The 23,084-nt window shown below is 49.4% G+C and overlaps 1 protein-coding gene and 1 non-coding gene across 2 annotated transcripts in view; both read left to right on the forward strand.

Annotated features, from left to right (window-relative positions):
• Nucleotides 1-20,982, forward strand: part of LOC149357070 (sodium- and chloride-dependent glycine transporter 1-like) — a 43,381-nt gene extending 22,399 nt beyond the window's left edge. Inside the window, exons 3-13 of the mRNA XM_089576494.1 lie at nt 6,617-6,783; nt 10,398-10,579; nt 12,734-12,866; nt 13,364-13,498; nt 14,387-14,490; nt 14,965-15,089; nt 15,495-15,607; nt 16,235-16,457; nt 16,920-17,020; nt 17,681-17,839; nt 20,653-20,982. Of these exons, the coding sequence (XP_089432620.1) occupies nt 6,617-6,783; nt 10,398-10,579; nt 12,734-12,866; nt 13,364-13,498; nt 14,387-14,490; nt 14,965-15,089; nt 15,495-15,607; nt 16,235-16,457; nt 16,920-17,020; nt 17,681-17,839; nt 20,653-20,982 (1,772 nt within the window). The remainder of the gene's footprint in view (nt 1-6,616; nt 6,784-10,397; nt 10,580-12,733; nt 12,867-13,363; nt 13,499-14,386; nt 14,491-14,964; nt 15,090-15,494; nt 15,608-16,234; nt 16,458-16,919; nt 17,021-17,680; nt 17,840-20,652) is intronic.
• On the forward strand, nt 5,595-5,667 carry TRNAA-AGC (transfer RNA alanine (anticodon AGC)). Its single transcript has one exon. It is a non-coding gene; the product is annotated as a tRNA-Ala (tRNA).
• Nucleotides 20,983-23,084: the final 2,102 nt, after the last annotated feature.

The raw sequence follows: 23,084 nt of genomic DNA on the forward strand, positions 1-23,084 counted from the left end.
GTCGGCCCCCATCCCTCAAGATAGGCTTTGCGGTGTTGCGCTGCCGGAAGTTTTGAGGAATTGTATCAACAGAGGAAGGTCCTCGCGACATTTCCCCCATGATCTCAATCACCGCTTTAAATTTAGCTTGTATTCACACCTTATCCTGTCCGGGGGTGTAGCTCAGATGGTAGAGTGTTCGCTTAGAATGCGGAAGGTACTGGGGTCGATATCAAGCACCTCCATGAAGGCCACTTTTTTTTGCCTCTTTTAAAGCGCCGCAACGTCAAAAAGGAAACAATATTTGAGACTAGGTGATTTATAAAGCGCAAGAACAACGCAATGGGCAATGAGATATATCGCATTGCAGAGGTCCTGTTTAATCTTTGCCGCCTGGAGTTGTTTTGAATGAATCATAATCTCAGTCCACTGAAGTTTTTGCCTTTCGTTTCCATCGCAGGCTGGCCTCCGCGACGGGAATCGATTCCACGACCTTGAACTGTGCAGCCAAACAATGCGAACACCTAGCCATCCCGGAGCTTTATCTCCAAACAAAGTATGCAAATTTAAAACAGGTTCTGTTTTTCCACTTCTGACACGTTCCCTGGTGATCTCTAAAATGCTATATGCTCTGTGTGCTTGTTCACCCCTTTCTGCATACACGAGGCGACGGTAAATAATGACGGAGTCGCAGAACTTTAAATCGACAGCGTTAACGCCCCTGTTCTTCAGAAAAATCTGGCGTTGTCGTCGTTATTAGCGAAAAATCCCGGGATAAGCAACCTAGGTGGGCTACCTAAGTCACGTGACCTTGTGACGTCATCACAATCTGCCTACCGAATTGTGAGCAAACTGACCAGCGTGGCAGGTGGCAGATGAATTAATTATTGCTCGCGATAGGTTGCTCGGAATGAGCAACCTGGTGTTGCGTGGCAAGACACTGCTGGCCTGTGGACCCGCGAGCTCCGGAAACTGTTTGTGCCGCGAGCGTTCCGACCTATACTCGACGTCACAGGGTGCCGGCCTCGTCGCGGACGCGGGGCTCATGTTCGGCGTTCGAAAACGCGACCGTCGATGCCCAAGGACGCTTCCTTCCGAGGACGCACGGCTTAGTGGCGTGGACACGGCGTTCGAGAGCGCGACCTTCAGCGCCCAGGGAAGCTTTTTTCAGAGAACGCGCATCTTGGTCACGTGGGCACGGCGTTCGAGGGAGCGGAGGCAGTCAACGAAGGGCGTCTCCCTCCAGCAGCGGAAGAGAGCAGCTGCTCGGGGAGCCAGTCTGTAACTTCCAAGAGCCTGGGACCCTCTTTTCTTTTGGGTCAAAATCTCTGAATAAAGACCCATTTCCTAACCTTCACCGAGTCCACAGCCCGAACATCGCAACACTGCATGGGTCGAAGCATCGTCATCTCTGGGAAACTTAAAAAAAATGTGAACTCCCACTAATGATCGATTCAGATATGATTGCGTGCCTTGAAATAGCGATATGCTTTCAATGTTTCTGTTATGTATTGCATGTACTTTTCATTTAAGCGTACGTATATACATTACGTAATTTGCTTACCGTTTGTTGCTACAGTGTTTTGTGTATTCGGAAAGTGGACTGACACTTAGCCAGGCATTCGTTGCCTTTTTGTCAGCCTCCTCGACAGTTTTTTCGTATTTCTGCCAAATAAACGTTAATTCATACAAGACCCACCAGTGGCAGCATCGCTTAACCGCTGCACTACTGCGCCAGGAGAGGTACGAGGACTCCCATGGACCTATGACTCTAAGGTCGAGAATGACCACTCCGGCACCGCAGTCGTGGCCTAGTGGTCTGGGCGTCCGCCTCGGCTGCGGGAGGTGGTTGGTTCGAAACCCACCGCCGGACACCCACCGGTAAAAATGGGTACAAGCCACCCCCGGCCCGGCGCCCGGCTTCTTCAGGGGTGTGCGCTTGGAGGAAGCTCCGTAAACCCCGCTGCGCCCCTTCGGGGGCAACCTAGTTTCGAGCACTCAGCCTGCAAAGGTGGTTCGTGTTTCACTGCAAAGTGAGGAGTTCCGACTCAAATCTCGTACGCTCTAACCAGCGTGTCTCAAGACAAACACTGTAAGCGATCCTTCGTTCCGAAGAGAAAACTTCAGAGTACCACAGCTGACTAGACATGCCGGTTTTTCCGGCTGTCTGACTTGCGAGAAAAAAGTGCACCGAGGCACCGAAGCGTGGCCTTGTGGTAGAGCATCCGCCTTGCATTCGGGAGGTGCTGGGTTCGATCCCCAGTGCCGCCGGGTACCCACCGGTTTCTTTAATGGGTACAAGATTTCCCCTGGCCTGGTGCTCGGCTCTTCTAGGGTGAAATGCTTGGGAAAAGGGTCTTAGACCAAACAGTTGCCTTGGCGGATGAGTGATAAGTTCCCCTGCCAAGCAACCATAAGTCCGCCTCGTGCGGCATAAGCCCAATTTGTGGCCCTTTTTTTAGCACCGAAGCGTGGCCTTGTGGTAGAGCATCCGCCTCGCATTCGGGAGGTGCTGGGTTCGACCCCAGTGCCGCCGGGTACCCACCGGTTTCTTTAATGGGTACAATATTTCCCCTGGCCTGGTGCTCGACCCTTCTAGGGTGAAATGCTTGGGAAAAGGGTCTTAGACCAAACAGTTGCCTTGGCGGATGAGTGATAAGTTCCCCTGCCAAGCAACCATAAGTCCGCCTCGTGCGGCATAAGCCCAATTTGTGGACCTTTTTTTAGCACCGAAGCGTGGCCTTGTGGTAGAGCATCCGCATCGCATTCGGGAGGTGCTGGGTTCGATCCCCAGTGCCGCCGGGTACCCACCGGTTTCTTTAATGGGTACAATATTTCCCCTGGCCTGGTGCTCGACCCTTCTAGGGTGAAATGCTTGGGAAAAGGGTCTTAGACCAAACAGTTGCCTTGGCGGATGAGTGATAAGTTCCCCTGCCAAGCAATCATAAGTCCGCCTCGTGCGGCATAAGCCCAATTTGTGGCCCTTTTTTTAGCACCGAAGCGTGGCCTTGTGGTAGAGCATCCGCCTCGCATACGGGAGGTGCTGGGTTCGATCCCCAGTGCCGCCGGGTACCCACCGGTTTCTTTAATGGGTACAATATTTCCCCTGGCCTGGTGCTCGACCCTTCTAGGGTGAAATGCTTGGGAAAAGGGTCTTAGACCAAACAGTTGCCTTGGCGGATGAGTGATAAGTTCCCTTGCCAAGCAACCATAAGTCCGCCTCGTGCGGCATAAGCCCAATTTGTGGCCCTTTTTTTAGCACCGAAGCGTGGCCTTGTGGTAGAGCATCCGCCTCGCATTCGGGAGGTGCTGGGTTCGATCCCCAGTGCCGCCGGGTACCCACCGGTTTCTTTAATGGGTACAATATCTCCCCTGGCCTGGTGCTCGACCCTTCTAGGGTGAAATGCTTGGGAAAAGGGTCTTAGACCAAACAGTTGCCTTGGCGGATGAGTGATAAGTTCCCCTGCCAAGCAACCATAAGTCCGCCTCGTGCGGCATAAGCCCAATTTGTGGCCCTTTTTTTTTCTCTCAAGTCAGACAGCCGGAAAAACCGGCATGTCTAGTCAGCTGTGATACTCTGAAGTTTTCTCTTCGGAACGAAGGATCGCTTACAGTGTTTGTCTTGAGACACGCTGGTTAGAGCGTACGAGTTTTGAGTCGGAACTCCTCACTTTGCAGTGAAACACCACCACCTTTGCAGGCTGAGTGCTCGAAACTAGGTTGCCCCCGAAGGGGCGCAGCGGGGTTTAAGGAGCTTCCTCCAAGCGCACATCCCTGAAGAAGCCGGGCGCCGGGCCGGGGGTGGCTTGTATCCATTTTTACCATGTCATCTCTGTAATGACTCTTGGAAGTCCTAAACGTTAATACCTTTACACAAGACATCAACGACTCAAATAAAACATTAAAAATGACGACAGCTTCTCTTCTACTTTCAACACCGCTGCTGCAACCCTCCCCTTAGAAATCTGGACCCCCCCCCCCTAATTCCAATTCCTGGGGAAATCTCTATACTGGCTGGATCTTTTCACTACACTTCAGTGGTGCACTCGCCGCAGAGGCTCAGTAGCTTCGGTGTTCGGTTGCTGGTACCAAGGTCGCGTTATGGAACCCCGGCCACGACGGCCGCATTCAGATTCAGATGAAATGCAGTCTCCCATATGCTGTGTGATATCAGCGCACGTTAAAGAACCCCGAGTGATCCAAATTAATTCGGAACTCCTACATGATGTGTTGATTCGGGACGTTAAACCCCTCACTTTACATATGGTGGCCGCACCTGGCAAAGGACAGGGTCAATTGGAGAGACATGGAAGAGGCCTTTGACCTGCAGTGAGCGTAGTCATGTAGATGATGATGATGTGGTATTGGACGATGGCGTGAATTGCAGAACACCACCAGGATTCGCAGTTCGGGTTTTTTGTTAGATGGAACGGAGGTGTCGTTCAAACAGTGGTTACTTGAAATTGCATGTAACAAAAACTGCAGCGCAAAAAGTTTGGCCTTCCGTGCAAGCATGACATATTGGCCTGGTTACACGAAACTAAAGACAATTAAGTCTAACCGCAGCCACGGAGAAAAAAGGAAAGTATTTCAGAGACGGCAAGCGTAGAAGGTGGGCGGAGGAGATTACGAGTTTTGCTTAGATAAGGTACCCGCAGCTAACACAGGATAGGGTTAATTACAGGGATGTATGGCACAGGCCAACGTCTGGCAGTGGATGCAGTTAGGCTCATGATGATGATATCTTTAACATGCAGATCCTTGTGGGTGGCCAATTTTTTTTTATGTAATAAAGATAGAATGTGCTCGCCAAACATATTGAGGCAACGTCGATGGTCAATATTTTGTCACCTGTAGATGCGTTGCGCGGTTATGTCGTGGTCGCCATGATGGTGACCCACGTCGTTCCCACTCCAATGTTCCCGTCAGTGCGCATTGAAGCAGCTTCGGATCAGCGAAGTGTTAACACGCAGCTTTCCGCTGTGCTCGTTCTCATAGTCGCCAGTATGACGGGCGCTATGCTGTCAATGAGAGCAATTTATATACTGCAATATTTCTTTAATGGATGCACGCCGCATCGTTACGACAAAAAATGGACCAGCCAACTATGACAATAGTGTCTTGCCAGGCTGCACTGAATACACGAACACATGCTATCAGTGACCAAACAGGTCAACTTGTGTCATTCAGCAGACGTTGTAGATCACAAAATAACTGCAAATAATGCCCACCTGTGCACACACCTACAGGTGCAGAAAAAAACAATGAAGGTTTTTCACAGCCTGCTGAATTAAGAGCTAATTAGCTCTTAATTCCGCAGGCTGTGCATCCCAGTCTCGCTGCAGTCACAGCGACGGTTTTGGATTTTGATCTTCGGACCAGCACAAACTTGATGATCACGACAAATTGTGTCGACATTTTGTCAGACCCCGGAAAACACATTCTTTAGTTGCTGTCCGCTTGCCACGTCGTACACGTAAGGTCACGCAGGCAGGGCAGCGGACAGCAGCCGAGTTTACAGAAATGGTGTCGAAGAGGCGAGCGTTTCACTTCCCTCTCCGTTTGATCCCATTTACCGCTCTAAACTTCCTTATAATCAGCCGTGTTCCTCGTCCGGGGGTGTAGCTCAGATGGTAGAGCGCTCGCTTAGCATGCGAGAGGTACTGGGATCGATACCCAGCACCTCCACTGATTACTTTTTTTAACTATTTTTAGAAGTCGTCAGGAGAGACATCAATACCAGCTCTCCTTTTTTATTATCGCAGCTTCAGAAGGACGCCAACCTCCAAACCTGCATTTTCGCCCTTCCGTAATCTGTCCTAGCGGTTTCTTGATATCTACATGGAATCACTGAAACAACCTGCATTTTCTAAATATAAGCTCAAAAACTTCATCTCCCTTCGCCGTGCATCTTTTGAATCAATATCCCTGAGAAGCTGGAGAAGCTAAATGAAGACGCCCCTGATTCTCACCACACTGTACACGTGGAAATAATTTTAATAACACTCTTCCGTCTATTTAATAAAGGAAAATACCTCGTGCCTCATGTCAGTGCTGACTGCTGGACGCGTAACCAGGAGCCCAGTAACGAATTCACGCCACAAATGCAAGACAATCTACTTTACTTCCAATTACATACACGTGAAATGCTTTTACGTTACTTGCACGTGTACTCGTTATTGTGCGGGAGAACAGTGGCTTGCCAATATCGAACAGAACGAATTAGAGCATGGTTTTTCTCTCCTGTTACATCCCTTATACCGCTTCAAATTTCCCTCTAGTTCATTGCGTTCCTCGTACGGGGGTGTTTGGGATAGTAGAGGGCTCGCTTAGCATGGGAGAGGTACTGAGATCGATACCCAGCACGTCCACTGTAACAATGTTTTCTTCTTCCTCTGCTACGGAACGAGGCTTTTTGTCCTTGTAATAAAGGAGAATGTTAAATGAATGACCTGTACCCTATAGTCCGTATGAAAGGAAGATCTAATGGGCGTTAGAATTTCTGTTTGCGACACAGCCTTCGTTAATACTGCAACAACCACTGTGCTGAAAGCAACCATGTGCTTTTTCAGAAATAAACGCCAGTCACGGTTCGCGTGTTTGGAACCTGCTTAGTGCTTTGTGTTAACGATCTAAGGGCCTGTACTACAACGTGTACTGTACTACATCAACCTGTACTACAACGTGATCCTGGGCTACGCGTTGCTCTACCTCGTCTACTCGTTCCGGGAGACGCTGCCGTGGACCAGCTGCGACTACGCCACATGGGCCGACCACAACTGCTACAACCCGGCGCCAGGGGTCGTAAGTGGGCTTCCACGCCGCGCATATGGACGCGGTTTCGCGCACCGAGACGATCGATATCTGGAGTCGGAGTGAGTAATTGAAGAAGCGATGGACGCTGAACTGTCCAAGTCGTGCCTAAATGACCCGGCGTTTATTAAGGCGGAAGCCTTTAATGCCTCATCGTTGTAAGCAGGAGCTGTCGACAAAAATGTCACGCTTTTCAACTCGTCGAAACGGTCGTGACGTCACACTGCGCGAATTTCAAACGGGGCCAATTGTACTTTGGCTACTAACCATGCAACCAATTAAAGGGATCGTATAGTGATGCTCCAAGTAAGTTTGACTGAGTTTAGTTAATTGCTTACTTAACCAATTGGTCTAATTAACCTTTCTAGTCAGACCAAATAAACAAATAAAACCGAGTAAGAAATTGGCCGAGCTAGGGAATCAAACCCCGGTCTGCGGAGTGCGAGTCGAGCACGCTACCACTCCGCCATGCCAGCTCAATGGTTTGGAATGAACAAAGGTGCGTCTAGAGAATACGATGTTTTCGTTCACTCCCATCTTCCTCCCTTCCTGTTACGGCCAGGTTTAGGTGTCCACCGAGATATGAGAGACAGAGACATTTCCTTTCCTCAAAAACCAATTTACCGGCGAGCAAGGCGTATTTGTCCGCCTTTCAGATTGGTCCAAATTGTCGTGACGTCACCGCGAGCGAATTTTGACGGGTGTACACCGAAATATGTGAGAGAGTCACTGCGCAACTTCCTTTCCTCAAATACAATTTTCGACTAGTGTCTACTGAGATATGTGAGACAGTTAATGCGTAATTTCCTTTCCTCAAATACAATTTTCATTTCCCTCATTACGGCCCCTCTTTCTTCTTTCACTCACTCTTCCTCCCTTCCTGTACGGTGCGGCTCAGGTGTCCACCGAGATGACAGGGAATTACAGCCCCATTTTCTTTCCTCAAAAAGCGTTGCTTTCAAAGGGCAACGCATCGCGCCGACCGGGTGGTGGCGTTCCTTGGACTCCGTGGCAGCGCTACAACACGCTGTCGCGTTCCACTCCTAAAGGCGAAGCTTAAGCGTCATTAATTGGCAGTTAATTAATGCACCAACAAAATGTGCAGTGAACAATCGCGTAGCAGAATGCAGCACTCAGCCTTTCGCCTTTCACCACTTTAGCCGCTAAAGTTCCTCGTAATTTTTTTTTATAAGAAAATAAAACTGTGCTGTAAATTCCAGTAATGTTATTTCACTTGATACCCAGAGCAGCTTCTCGGTGGCCTAACTTCGATGGCCTGGTCGTTTGAGCATCCGCCTCGCATGCGGGATGAGAGTGGGTACAAGCTTTCCCCTGCCTGGTGCTCGGCTTCTTTAGGGTTCTTTACGGTGCTCGGCTTCTTTAGGGCTTCTTTAGAGTGAAATTAATGGGCCTTTGATCCCACCTTGTGCAATGAAAACTACCTTGTGCCATGGAGCTGTTTGGCCAAAGCTGCCCTTGTGCCGTAAAAATCCATCATCTGTTCATCTCATTGGCGTGTTGGTGTCTCGTGTCGTAAGCAAACGGTCGACTCGTCTTCAACGCTCGCGTTTGCACAGATCGCCCCAACACTCGTCCAGGTGGACCACGGAGCTTCTCGAAGTTTGCTTGGACATGACTTGCTGCGCTTCTATGGTAAATTTTTGTAAGCTATCTCAGAATGGATCATCCAGATCTATTTTGAGACATATCTGGATGGTATTACCATACAGTCACTTCATTGGCATGTAGAGCCGACAGTAAGATTCGGGATCTACAACCTGAAAGAATGTGGCGAATTTAGGGGCAACACCGCAATGGAATACAAAATACTGTTTTAGCGATCAGGTTGGTGACACATTTGAGTCATTCTGATGGCGGCATCAATTCCATATCCTGGATGGTAGTTGAGCACCTGGACCCCGCGGGACAGTATCTTACACACTGGTTTGTCCCAGTCAAGGACGATGTTGGGAAGCTCACTTGCCATGGCTGCATCCTGGGCGCCTCTTTCCCTTTGGAGCTTTGCCAGCGGACAACCTCCAGGGGAGGCCCGACAAGAGAACGCCCAACTAATCTTACTAAATCTGTGATATACCTGGGGCATGCCACAAACACTGTCTGCTGTCTCACTAATAAAGTTAAAGTACATCATCATTACGCTATGTAATACAGCAAGAGCTGTATATTGTACGTTCGGGGAAATCATGTTGCCATCGGCGCCGTCCACGCTCCCCCTAAACCTCTCTTTCCCAATTCTCCGTCTCGACCATTTCTCTCGCTGCGCGTGTCACGTCGGACGCCGGCCTTATATGGATATATGAGCGATCGCGCATAAAACCGTTCATGTCCAATGGTAGCACGCGTGATGCAAACTTTCTATGGATACAACTCAAGAACGAAGCGGCTTTTCCGCGTCAAAGGACCCCCTTCCAGCCAATGGCATCGGCTGATTCTCATAAGCCTGCCAGCGTGACAATGCAGGGAGTGTCAGAAGAAAGGGGACATTCCTCTCCCTCTATGGTCGGTGATAGTCCGTTCCCTGCTTTGTCACGCCGTTCCCTCTATTGTCACACTAGCAGGCTAATCGACCGACGCCATTGGCTGGAAGGGGGGTCCTCTGACGGGGAAAAGCCGCTTCGTTCTTGAGTTGTATCCGACTATATAGACACCACAACACATGGCTTGATACTACACCAGAATTCTCCAATATTATCAGCAGGAGACATTAACTAGAGCTTACCCGTCGTACTAAAGCGAGTGAAGCGACCTAAACCAAAACCACCCATACAGTATAAATGGCGTTGACAAAACGCGATATCGGCATTTCGCAGCACCCTAAAGCTGTCGCTTAAATAACGCATTACCACTAGAGTAAACATCCGGCCAATGTTCGGGATCGGTTTGTTTGCCTCCATCATATAACCTAAAGTGTAATTAATATACCGCCTTCTGAATTTTCAAAAAAGGCCATGTGCGGTCACTCACACTAAATGTTTATGGTTTATGCGTTTATGGGGATTTAACGTCCCAAAGTGTCTCTGGCTACGAGGGACGCCGTAGTGAAGGGCTCCGGAAATTTCGACCGCCTGGGGGTTTTTAACGTGCACTGACATCGCACAGTACAGAGGCCTCTAGAATTTCGCCTTCATCGAAATTAAGCCGCCTCAGCCGGAATCGACCCCGCATCTTTCGGGTCATCAGCCGAGTTCCATAACCAATGAGCTACAGCGGCGGCTCACAGCAAAGAAGTTCAGCACATAAGGTCGCAGCACTGCTCTATACAAGAGCCCGGACGGGGTTCAGCACATAAGAGCCCAGACGGGGGGATACTGTGATGCTCGAGTGACTTTGACAGCTAACGCTCTGGACGAGCCAGTGTTGTGCCTTTGGCGATCCCTGTCGCTGCAAGGGTTGTAAACGACGGCCTGGGAAGAGGTTCCTCTGTGAACTTCTTCGCTCTTCCTGATCGAGTACAATCAGCGTCGTGAAAAGAAAATACCGGTGTAAGCAGTTGTCGATGGGCGTTCACGAGCAGTTAACCCTGTAACTTTCCGACGGTCGTTCGCAAAAGTCGGCCGTACAGTACGAAACGTGTTCGCGCGCAGTTTCCGTGCTGGACGGTTGAGCGGCGCCTGCTGAACCGCTACGCGGGCGACAACTACTCGGGACCCGACGCGCACGTCATCACGCGGGGATCCGACGTGGTGCTCGTGCCCCTCGAGGTGTACGAACACCTGGCCAACGCCTGCACGCCGGCCACCCAGACGGCGCCCGTGCAGTTCTTCTAGTGGGTGGACACTCTTCTCTGCCGCTATGTTTCTCTCCACCCTATGCATGCGTTTTATGGTCTCTTTTAAGCTGCATCCCTAGTAAAACGTCGCATATGAGCCGCGCATATGGAACCAAATACGGAATTCATTTGACACGCAAAAGATTATGGAAATCCAGATGCTTTCCATATGTGTTCTGTACGGTTCGTGTTATATTTATTTATTTACCTTCAGCGCCCAAGTGCATTACAGAGGGGAGTGAGTTTATTAAACGCAAAGAAAAAAGCGACAAGATAGTACAAAATTAGTGATAATTTAGACGAGAGCGATGTTCACGGCTGCGCGACGACATAATCACCACCAGAAAGCCAGCACCGACAATATGCTTTTAAAACAAACCATATTATCTAAATAGTTTCGACAAGATTTCCATATGAGATGCATGGCGTCACACGGAGTCCGCATGAATTTAGACTCTTTCGTGCGCGTTTTTCATTTGACTCCGTATGTTTCATATGGCTTCCATTGTGCCATGGTGAAAATATACGAAAATTATCGCAGTCGTTTGTGAAACCTTCCACTGTGATCGTAATGTACACAGAGGAACACTGTAATGCCGATCTGTGTTCTGGTTTGCGGATCACTGAATGAATTTTCGTGTAGAGCCGTCATTGGAAGTGGTAGCGATAAACTTTATGCTACATGCGGGATGCAACGCTATACATTTTTTTCTTCTGGTATCTCTGTAGGGTGCAGTGAACCCTGTTTTTCACCGGCCTTGCAAATAGGGGCAACCACGGTCTCCCGGGAAAGCGTATGCTACTGCTGGCTGACTTCATCTCCTTTTTCGCACTCTTTGTTACACACTACGAACCACAATCATCATAATCGACTCCAACATCCGCGGCTGCTGGTTTTCTCGAGAGAACGCTTTCTAAACGCCCCTGAAGTCGGGCCTACTTCCTTGGCTCGGGAACCGCTAATGACGTAGACTTATTTCTCGGTTTCTTTTCCTCTTTTTAACCCCTAACCCCCAAACCGATTTCATCTTTTATATTTATAAATTTTGTCCTTGCGGCACTAGACCGATTTACTTTACAACCCGCTGGTTTTCTTTTCCGTCTGCCCACGATACACTAATGACCGGGGTGATACTCTTTCTTCATTACGATCAATGTACACTCGGAGCCCACTGTGAGGAATAAACGAAAGTTTGACAGTACCATACGAATATTTCCTTAACAACACGTGGCACAATGTGTCCCCACTCTCCCTGGAGGATGTATAAGTAGCGCTGGATTTTGCAATGATGCACACTTTGAACTATACTTGTGGCGACACATTGGTTTTGGCTTGTCTTGGGAATTTGTCCTCCAGAAATTTAGCCGGTCCTCAGGGTAAGAGGCGAACACCACGGCTGCATCGCATGCCGCAGAAAAGCGCCCGCTCATTGTTTCACATGGGGCTGTCCCACCTACGATCCAATTACCACAAAAGGCGCACATTCAAGAACGTCAAGAACAACCACACCTAGGCCCACATGGTTCTTATGGCTCAGCTAAGGTGAAAGTGGCGCCGACGGCGAAAGTTTCATGTACACCTACCATAAAAAATTAGCTGGAGCTCTCCGCTAAATGAACGGGACACGGGAGAACACAAAAGACTGCACTGTGGGCAGCGTTAACTCCCTGCCTTTGCACCTCCCGCCGCCGATCGAAGAAGCGAAGCGACAACTGTACCGCCTCCCTGTTGTAGCGTTCATGGTGGAGGCGGCCGTAATGTCTCAGTATAACAGAAAAACTGACCCTGTCGCCACTACAGAATCACACGATCCCCACCTGAGTTTGCAATTCGACCTGCTGGTTTATAAAAATCCCATTTCTGGCTAAGTGGTTAGGTGTCCCGGGCCCACGTGGGTCTTTAAGTATGTGCTTTGAAAAACAGGGTGACAATAAAACAATCTCCCTCCTGTCCCACACCGATACATTGAAGAGATGACGTCACAGGACTAGCGGTGGTGACACATTCCGTTGAGAACGGACAGCTATGTCAAAACACAGCAGAACCTTCTTGGTAGCGCTAACGTGAAAAGACAAAAAAGCATTTGATTACCTTCTTGTGAATTCAAAAAATTGAGTTCTCGCGCTGACACTGCTCCCGCACCCTCTCAGCCGTCACGTGCCGGGCCTGAGCAGCCGAATCGAGGACCTGGGCTCGCTGCAGCCTCCGCTGGTCGCATCCCTGGTGGTGTCCTGGACATGCGTCTTCCTTTGCGTCTTCAAGGGCGTCAAGACTTCGGGAAAGGTGCGCGATTGAGGTGGTCCGCGGCAGATTGCCGAAACAAGGACAGAAGCGATAACCATCAGCGTGTCGCACATTGGCTTCCGCTGAAAAACGCGTAGATGAAAGGCGTACAAGGAGGATCGACTCTTTCGGAGAAGTGCACGTAAGCAAGTACAAGACAGTTGACCGCGACTTCATAACGATAGGTCTACGCAAATTGTTGGAGGGGCCTCCTTTTCATACCAATTTTGCACGCATCGGCTAATTCTAGGAGCAAAAATATTAAGAACGGAATGATATCCTGGGACGAGAGCAGCGACCGAAGTCGCAGTTTTTTGGAATGTCTTGTGCGCAACAAGTTGGAATATTATGGATGTCGTAGCCACAGTTCCTGTAATACGTAACGAGGAAAGGCACACTAAAATGTAGCAAACCAGGAAACGGTAGCTACGGCTTAGTGTCGCGTAGTGGCCGTTACTCTGCAGTGCGCACCACGACTAACCTCTTATTCATATCAGGTGGTCTACGTGACGTCATTGGCTCCACTCTTCATACAGATCATGATGTTCCTGCGTGGCATCACGCTACCAGGCGCTGCGAATGGCATTCGCTTCTACCTGGTCCCCGACTGGTCCAGCATCTTCCGCGCAAAGGTGCGTCTCCGTCTGTTCACTTATGGGGGAACATTCTACAGGGAACTGCCGCCTGTCATGGCGGAAGTCATATGGAATGCAACGGAGATTGAAGTATGTGGTTCAGAAGCAGAACATGGATTTATATAGCTTCACAGCTGTCGGCAATTGTTGATATTTGGTGTCGTAGTGATTGTCCTAGCTGCTAGAGTTCGTTACCCGATGATACGTTGCGACGCAGAGATGAGTCGTTGGTCAGAATACGTACAGCTGGCCGAATCTTTAGCCGCAATGTCCGCGGGACGGTATCCATCCAGGTGCTCCTCGTTGCTGTTAGTCTTTACTTCATGAAACACTTGGCGGAGTGGCGCGGGCTTCTCGACCAACTCTAATTTAACACCGGACATGATAGCTACCCTTTGCAAAACGCAGCTCCAGAAAGTGCTTGAATAGTGATCATAGAATGTCCTTTGAGTTTGTCGGGAACACATATGTTGCGTTCACATGATTCCGTGCGTCCATCTAGTATTGAGCGCTTATTTGAGCAGCGAAAATTCTGGGTGATCATTACCGTTATCATAGCCGAACATGTGTATGTTTCTGCTTTCATTAAAATCACAAAGAGCTTGCAACGCTGACTGGTGCGTTCCAGGGTCTGTTGAGGTCAGTTAGCCGCTTGATGCCAGCTGGTGCAGTGCGAAGATGGCACGCTGAAATCTCAAAATCGTTGCTCAACAGGAAGTCTGCTCAGGAAACCACAGACACAGAAAATGTGTACTGAAGCCAGGAGAAGCGTGGCCCCCTCTTGCACCGTTAATATATCGCATGCTGGCAGCGACGCAAGCTTCGAAACAAGCGGGAACAGAATGAGCATCTGGACTGATCAGTCGTTTCTCTGCCATCACGCAGGTGTGGAAAAGCGCTGCTGAGCAGATCTTCTACTCGCTAAGCCTCGCCGAGGGCATGATCATCTGCTTCGGTGGCTTCAACGAATTCAGGAACCAGCTTCAAGGGTAGGCAGTTGCAGCTCTCACGCCTCACTGAATTAACGGCAAAAAAAAAATGAAAGGAGATTGACATGGGCTTTTTTGCCGCTCGTTTCACGTCTTTTAACGAGGTATTATAATGTAGAGTAATAGCATGGCGTATAGACACTATCCTCGACTGTATATTACAAAGTAACGCATGGTGTACAGGCTTGGCGAAACGTGCAAATTCGCCGCCTTGTGCGCTCGCAACTTGGGACAAAGTCAACGAATAAACCGGTGGACACAAGTCAGGATAAAGGGTGCGGCGTACACCAACAAGCTGCGGAGGTTGCCCGTTACAACTTGTTCTCTGCTCTGCGAAGAGGAACTGGTTCTATAGTTTGTGACTTGGCAATACAGATGTAAGCTGCGCTTGTGGACGATGTGCATAACGAAGGAAGAGAAAGTGTTACTCCGCAGACTTAGCCACTGAATTCTCGTCTCCTGTGATCCACTCAGGGACGCGCTCGTGGTTGCGGCGGCTGACTTCGTCGTCAGCGTCCTCGGGGGCCTGGTTGTGTTCTCGGTGCTCGGAAACATGGCGTACAGCCTGGAATTGCCCGTCGACGACGTCGTCTCGTCGGGTGAGTGAGACATCGGGTTTGGCATTTTTACACTCTGGTGCACGTTGAGAGGGCTGTCGGTAGATGTCGTCACTACGACGCCGGTATCAAGGGCTGCCCTTAGGAACTTGTATGCTCATTTTATACACTGCTTTGTTTTACCATGATGCATTACACTGTTACTTGTAATTAGCGCTGATCACTCGTAATTAGTAATTATCGTTGATCACTGCTACTGCGCATCTGAATTACTAACACGTTACGCCTTAAATATCGTCCTTTATCGTAGGCCTTTCTTTATGAGAGGGTGCTTCTGTCGTCTCTATCGTTAAGGATCAAAGCTCTAGAAAGGGATTGGTACTCAAGAGTCTACGTCACGCGCTTTATGGCTTCTTCACTGACAATTACCCATCTCTCTGAGTGCAGGTATTGGGCTGGCGTTCATCGCGTACCCTCAGGCGCTGAGCATGATCGCCTACCCACATCTCTGGTCGGCCGCCTTCTACGCGATGCTCTTTTTTCTCGCCATAGACACCGAGGTGGGTGTTCTTATTAAGAACGGTGAGCGCGAACAATAGGCGCAAACATTATGAAAAGAATATCATGTACCAACTAGCCCGAACCGAAGTTTTACTGAGGTGGGTGATGCTGATATATTACTGCAGCCAGGAATGGCTTCGTGCAGTTTATTTCGGCTGGCCCATAATGGCTGACAGGCTAACGCCTCACCATCATTGCACCACGCTGGCTCACCACCGTCCTATCAGCGATGCATCGCGGTCTCTTTTCGGTCGGTTAAAGAATTCGGGGCTGCGTACCGTTTTTTTTCTCGCCTTTCCCACGAACACTCAATACACACATATAGTGCGCTGATGTAACGGACGTGGCATATGTGTAGCTAACATTACTTTTAGAATGTATGTGAGCCTGTAGTACACAGAACGGCCGTCGCAAAAACAATGCACCTGGGAGAAAAAGTAAGGCACTTCAAGTGTGGCTGCAGTGCTTTGAATGCAGACGACTGCACGTAGCGCACCCTGCACACCCCTCTTCCTGTCATGTGTCTCGTTATACGTCATCTGAGTTTAAGCCCTTCTTTGCGCCATAATCTTCTTCCTGAACATGTGTCCAAGAACAGGTCCTCTTTCCTGTCCTCGCGCGGCCAGTTCTCGTCGGTCGAGTGCCTGCTAACCCCGTTCAAGGACCAGTATCCTGCGCTGCGCAAGTACGGGCCCCTGCTGTCTTTCGCGGTGTGTGCGCTCGTGTGCGGCATGCCCATGGCCAGCCGCGGGGGCCTCTACATCCTCACCGTGATGGACACCTATCTGGGCGGCTACCTGCTGCCATGGATAGGCCTCGCCGAGCTCCTGGTTGTCGTCCTCGGTTACGGTGCGGCTCCCTATTATTGGATAAGGAGTAGAGTCTTCAGCTTTGTTGCCATTACAGGGAGTTGACAGCATGCTGTAGACGGATGCAACTCAAGAACAAAGCGGCTTTTTCTTGTCAAAGGACCCCTTTCCAGCCAATGGCGTCGGCCGATTCGCATGAGCCACCCAGTGTTACAATGAAGGGAGGGCACTACCCCCACCATTGAAGGAGGTGACTATCCCCTTTCGTCGGCCAATCCCTGCATTGTCGCGCTAGCAGGTTCATGAGAATCGGCCTGCGCCATTGGTTGGAAGGGGGTCTTTTGACAAGAAAAAGCCACTTGGTTCTCGAGTTTTGTCCGACTGCAGAGACAGGGACCTCAAAAGTGAACATGACAAGCACTATCTCGTCCTAATCGTTGTCGTTTTTGTCAGCACTGGTTGCGACAATCTCTGTGCATCACTCTATGTCGATTTCCCGTAGGGCTGAAGCGGTTCTGCGCCGACATCGAGTTCATGTCCGGTCACCCTCCCAGCCTGGCGCTGAAGATCTGCTGGGCCGTATGCTGCCCCGTCTGTCTCACGGCGAGTCGGCGTCTTGTAACCTCTCCGCTGTCGCCAACTCTGAGCTTCAAGCATGTTAGGGCACAAGCTCATCGGGCTTGCAAAACAAGATGAGCGCCTCCTTGCTTCTTATGGAGCTATTTGGAACAGCTGAAAGAAAACGGGGGGGGGGGGGGGGGCGGATATGGGAGAAAAAGGCCTCCTTTATCACAAGCTAGCCTTATTGGCAGCCCCAAAGAGATCTTGGTCCCTCTCGGGAGGATGCCCGTAAAGTTGCTGTGTCTGTAATCGCAGCCAACGTGCTTTGGTCAGTCACGAGGGCCAGTGAGGTGTGGAAACCTCAGTGATGCTACAGGGAGGGGACGCACAAACGAAGAAGGTAGTGACAGACATCAAGCGTCTGCTGATATATACAGAACGTTTGAACCACGAATTTAACCCGAATTTACAGGCAGCGAATCCAGCTTGTGACTTTCTTCCTCTCTTTCTCTTTTTTCTTCTTTATTTCTGCTTCTTTCCTTTTTCTTCCTTTTCCCTTCTTTTCCTTCTTGCGTTCCCTTTCTCTCGTTCTTTTCGTTCTTTTCCTTCGCTACCTTTCCTTCTTTCCTGTCTACCTTGCTTCTTTCCTTCCTTCGTTCTCACGCTTGACAAAAATGGTCTCAAAAACTGCGATCCTCGCAGTGGATTGTGGTGGCGGACGTGTGCATGTACGGCGAGCCACTCACGCTGGGGGACTACACGTTTCCCACGTGGGTGAACGTGGTCGGCATCTGCTCGGTGCTCATCGCCATGAAGATCATCGCAGTGTTCGCCCTCTACCACTGGCACACCTGCGGACGCGTGAGTGGTTAAGGACGCGCTCCTTTCGTTCTACCGATGCAGCAGTTTGCATGATCCACTGCTTGAGTATCCCACGGATGTGAGGAGGAAGCACAGCTCACAGGGATGACGGCGTAGTGACGAGACAGATAGCGGCAGAAAAGAGTTGCGATGTTACGACTGTACCCTGGTCAGTACCTCTCCACACGACGCCCTGGCTAGGCGTACATTCTGCCCTAAACGCAGCCGCCTGCCCAGTGGTGAGCGAGGAAGAACGAGCTATTACGTCTGGGTGGGGCGGCATTGTGTGTAGATGTCTTACGGTTATAAACACTTTTTATTTGCGAATATATTGCTTCTTTTGTGTACATTTGTCACAAATTTCGGCAGCACCAAATCTAAAGGCCAACAATGCTTCTTCCTGCGCTAGTTTTGCTTTATGATAATTGTGAATTCATATTGTCAGAGAGGACACGAAAAAAAATGAATCAGTCAGGAGGATGCCGTTTTGTTCTTACTGCTTTTCGTCTTCTTTCCTTTTTAATGTATTACTTATCGGTGAAAGTTTGTGGCTGGCATGCTCAAAACAACTCAAATGGAAGGTTCGTTCATACCGCAGTTTACAGGGAGCACGCGACGAAGAACGGAGCGCTCAGACTCTCGCCATAATAACGATTTTCACCTGAAGACGTACTCGCTAGTTCAATACATGAAGGACGCTGCAGTTAATTTCAGGTGAGAGAGGGATAGGTTCTTTACGATCGATGTCGGTGATAAAGTTTCCTGACGGTTCGGTGATCCGGCGACATGTCGCAGGAAAGAACTAAACAACTTCGGACACTATGTACACTTGATTACATTATCACGGGTCGAACAGTTACTCTAGGCCACAGTGGCACTTACATCTCTTTACGTCACAAGCGCTGGCTCTCCCGTTAAGTTTTATCATGTATTCTTCGCGAAGCAAGCTCCGTTTGCAATACGCGTCAAGAATGGTCGCAAAGAAACAACCTGTTAATCAACGAAGCAAAAACAAAATGCGTTCTTTTGAGAGCTCGAGGGACTTTCGGCAAAATGACAGATGCTATAAGATTAGGACCATTTAGTACATCTTGCGATAAAAGTGTGAAAACACATGGGTGACCTTCTCAGATGACATGACTTGGAACAAACATGTCAAGATTCTTTGCGCAAAAGTGCAAAAAGCTGTTGGTATTTCAAATAGGTGCCGTCACTTGTTTCCAACTGGTGTTCAAAAAAAAAAAACTTCTTTGCAATTTTTTAATTCATTCGCAGCTTAATTATTGCTCACTGATTTGGGGGAACACTACATTAAATAATATACAGAGCTTAATTCTATTGCAGGAGAAAGCAATATGAGCAATTGAGAATATTTCTTACTAACACACTCAACCACTTTTCCTCAAAAACAATATATAAAAAGCTACTGATGTATATAGCTACAAGTTAATTAGGTGCTACAAGCGAGCGATTATGGGGAAACTTGACACATTTCTAATACAGGCAAACTTAGAGAACATACACCGCGTCTACCCCTTTTGTCATCGGGTACCCTAGAACATTTTTTTTTTTCGCGTACATACTATTTCCAACAAAGAATAGCGCACACGTTACCAGGAGTCCTTAACCGCTTCCACTGGGAAAGCATGAATGTGGAAAGGCTTGAAAACAACCGCATTTTTCAGATATTCTTATGTCACAGTGAACATTTGTGATGCCAATAGAAATAATCATTGTGGATGTTTTCGCTTCATTGTAATTATTAGTGTTTTCGCTTTAGACTAGTGCGCTGCGTCTGTATGACTGTCTTCCACGTATATTTGTCCGATCTTCATTTTTTTATATTACTTTTTTTTCTGTAAACAATTACTGTCCTTTACCTTGTACCTTTGTTAGTTCGCAACTTTGAAGCTTGTAGTCTTTCATGCAGCGTTTAACTCTTTATAGGTTTTTGTGTAATCTTGAAACGTGAAATATGCAAGCTGTGTTCAAACATCTTTTTCTCCACCCTCCCTTTTCACTTTTTGTGCGAAATCAAGATTTTTTTTTTCTGTTCAAGTTCACCTAAGCGAAGTTTCTCGCTCCGATGTCCCCCATGTAGATTTTCTCCGAGCTTCCTCGAGTATATCCCGTCTCGCGCTTGGCGCCGTAAATGCCGCCCCTTAAATCACTTATCGCAGCATTCTGTCTACAGTTTGTTTCGTAAATCGGAGACGAGCTTGCAACACCTAGTTGGACGTGTTTCTTCAAAAACGAAATAACCAATGGCACTGGGGCGCCCGCGAAGCCGTTAGCCGCAAGCATCGCGCGATTTCTGCGCGTAGTCGAAGCCTACGAAGTTTGCGCTGTTGCAGCTGTGGCACACAGACACAAAATAAAAAAAAAACAGCGAAAACAGCAGAAAAGCGAACACGTGCACTGCTCTAGCCCCTCTCCCATCGTGCGCCGCCCCTCTCTGGGACGGCCGTATCTCCTCACTGGGCTTCCTGTCGAACCCTACTTTTCACTCCCTTCTCCGAACCCCAGGGGTCCGCGTGTAGGCCTCGCTTTCCGGCATGAACGCCTGCTTTTGCTCCTCGCAGTAGGCCAACAGTCGTTCCTGCAGTTTACCGCGTGTGTTTCAACACAAATACTCACGAACGGCGCCTGGTTAGGGGCTGTTCGAGGGGCCCTGACAAAACAAAGAAATCAAAACCAAGGATGACCGACGTAACGCCTTCTGGTTGTGTGCTGCCCGACAGACCCCGGCGCAACAGCCCGGCAACTTAACTGATGGCGTCTAAAATTCTTTGCTTACACCTTCGCTTACACAGGTGCTGCAGAAGGCGCTCTTGCCTTCGCACGATTGGGGCCCCAAGGACCCCGACGAGCGCTACGAGTACCTGCGCTTCCTACGGCTGCGAGGCATGAACAACCTCTCGGAGCCAGACCAGCCGTTGCCGCAGCCGCCGAAAGGTGATAAAGCCACATCGGCGGCTGCCGGAGGCAGCGGTGGGGCGCCACCGTCTCTCACGGCGCCCTCCGACCCTACAACCCTCGCCCGCATGGTCCACCCGCCCGTTGAACCTGCATCGGCGACACCTGGCGAAAATGCGGCCCATGTCGCCTCAACCACCGCAGGGATTCAGGCCGAACTGATATGAGGTCTTCTGGAGCAAGACCCTTTGTTCCTATATAAAACCCCTTACAAGATTTCGTTCAATATCTTGAATAAGACGTATACAGGATACTATGAGAAATTTTGAGTAATAAGTAATACAAGATTCTAGTTCCGCGGAGCTTGCTGTATGCGATGGCTTCAACCTGCGCAGAAGACTATGGTGTCGCGACGGCACCTCATGCTTTCCATGCGCGATAAACTTTCTCACCTCGTTTCTGTGACGTCATATCACTGTGCTTCGTGGCTTGACATAGTGCTTTCTCGAATTTTGTGTGTGATTAGCCTGAATGCGGACAGCGAGTGCAACTAAAGTTTTTACGCGCTTTTTATTTCTGATTGTATTTCGCGCAGTCGTTTCAGTGTGCGCCCTTCGTGTAATCGTCACTCGACGGTCTTGAATTCTGGTTCATATCTTGGGCTCCTCTAGACACATTATCTTTCTACGACGGTAACGCGTTGAAGGAAGTGAGTTAAGCCGATGGATAAGATGGAAGCGCATAGGATTTTTCCTGATGTGCGGTTACTGCGACACTGAATCCGTTGCTGATGCTTCAAGTGTCGCATAAACTTAGGACTGCCAATGACAAGTCGTTCCTGTTTCTGCACATCTGGATGATTCAGTCTGTACGTCGCGAGCTGAGCGCATGCGTTGACGTGATACACGAGTGTGAGAGCTAGTGTACTGTAGTGCGTAGTAGTGTCGTGTAGTGCGTACGTGTTGTGCATTCTTCGCCAAGGAGACAAGTATCCACAGAATTAGTGTTCTGTGGAGCTGCTGAACTGCATAAGGACCGAAAATTTTGGTGATCACTTTGAGGAGCGCTTAATCTAGTACAGCCTTTGTCAAAAGTTCAGAGCCCACGGGCTTTGCTTCTAAGCACCACTGTGGCGCTCGTGTAGCACTCGTTGAAGTCCTACGCATCGGAGGGAGCAGGACCAAAAATCTTCTTACCGTCAGGAGATTTGGGAAGCTGAGGTCGCATTACGAGCAAAGCAATGCAGCCCAGAAGCAATCCCCATGGGCTCTAAACTTCTGACAGAGGCGTACGTTTTCAGAGTGCTTGTATATCTATTGCGCAGCTATATGGTTCTAAATCTGAAGAATTGGTGAGATGTGCATCTTACCTCCTCATTACACACTAAAGGGCCTGGAGTCACAGCTGAACTAGAGGAAGGCTGACAGCTATAGGCATTAGGATGAGACCGCGATGAGCATTCGTCCCTGAAATAATACGAAGGGTGACGGAGAAGACGGCTTCTCTGCTTCCTGGGAGAAAAAGTATTTCACTGGTCATGGTTGATTAACAATCTGTGATATAACGGCCACAGACTGCAGCGCCGCCAGCGGGCAGCACAACAACATGTTCATGTTGATGAACGCGGTGAGTCAGTACGAGCGCAACGAGATGAAAGCTATAACGACGAGCAGACACGTCTCTCAGAGCGCTGGTATACACTGTTTATCTCGTTCGAAGGCACTGTTTGACACGGCTGTTTGGGCCGTGTACCTCACGTCGAGCTCGTCATCACGAGAGATTACTCTGCTCTGCTTATGGCACTGGGGAATGACACCCGCTTTGCATGGCATGTTTTAGTGCTTCATTTCGATTCCCATCCTCTTTTGTAGCGAGAGCTGCACTACGCCAGCTCTTCCGAGCCTTCAGCGTGGCACCCCTTGAGCTCCGTGGCCTTGAGCCGGTTGGTCACGTGGTGCGGAGCAGCTGCTGCCGCCGGCGGAACCAAGCTGCAACAGCTGTGCGCATCCGCCGTGTCGAGGGGGGGGGGGGGTGAGTGGAGAAGGGGAGAAGTGTCGCAGCTGTATAAGTGGACGGCTCGGCGGAGCTCCCGCGTCACCCCAGGTTGAACCAGAGCTAAACCACAGCCAATTTTTTGTCCTATGCGGTTCTCGTCTGTTGGTGGAGAAGAGCATGTGCGGACTGAAGCGTAACGTCGCTTCAGCAAAGTAAAATCGGAACACAATGTTTCCTTCTGCCATCTTTTATACAAATATTTCTTACCTCTCTCGGTGATAACCAGCCTGCCAACAACCAAAACCAGCTAATGCTTCTGTTATGTACCGACGTA

This window comes from Amblyomma mixtum, chromosome 3, assembly GCF_055824585.1.
Source record: "Amblyomma mixtum isolate Tamu chromosome 3, ASM5582458v1, whole genome shotgun sequence".
Taxonomy (NCBI): Eukaryota; Metazoa; Arthropoda; class Arachnida; order Ixodida; family Ixodidae; genus Amblyomma; species Amblyomma mixtum.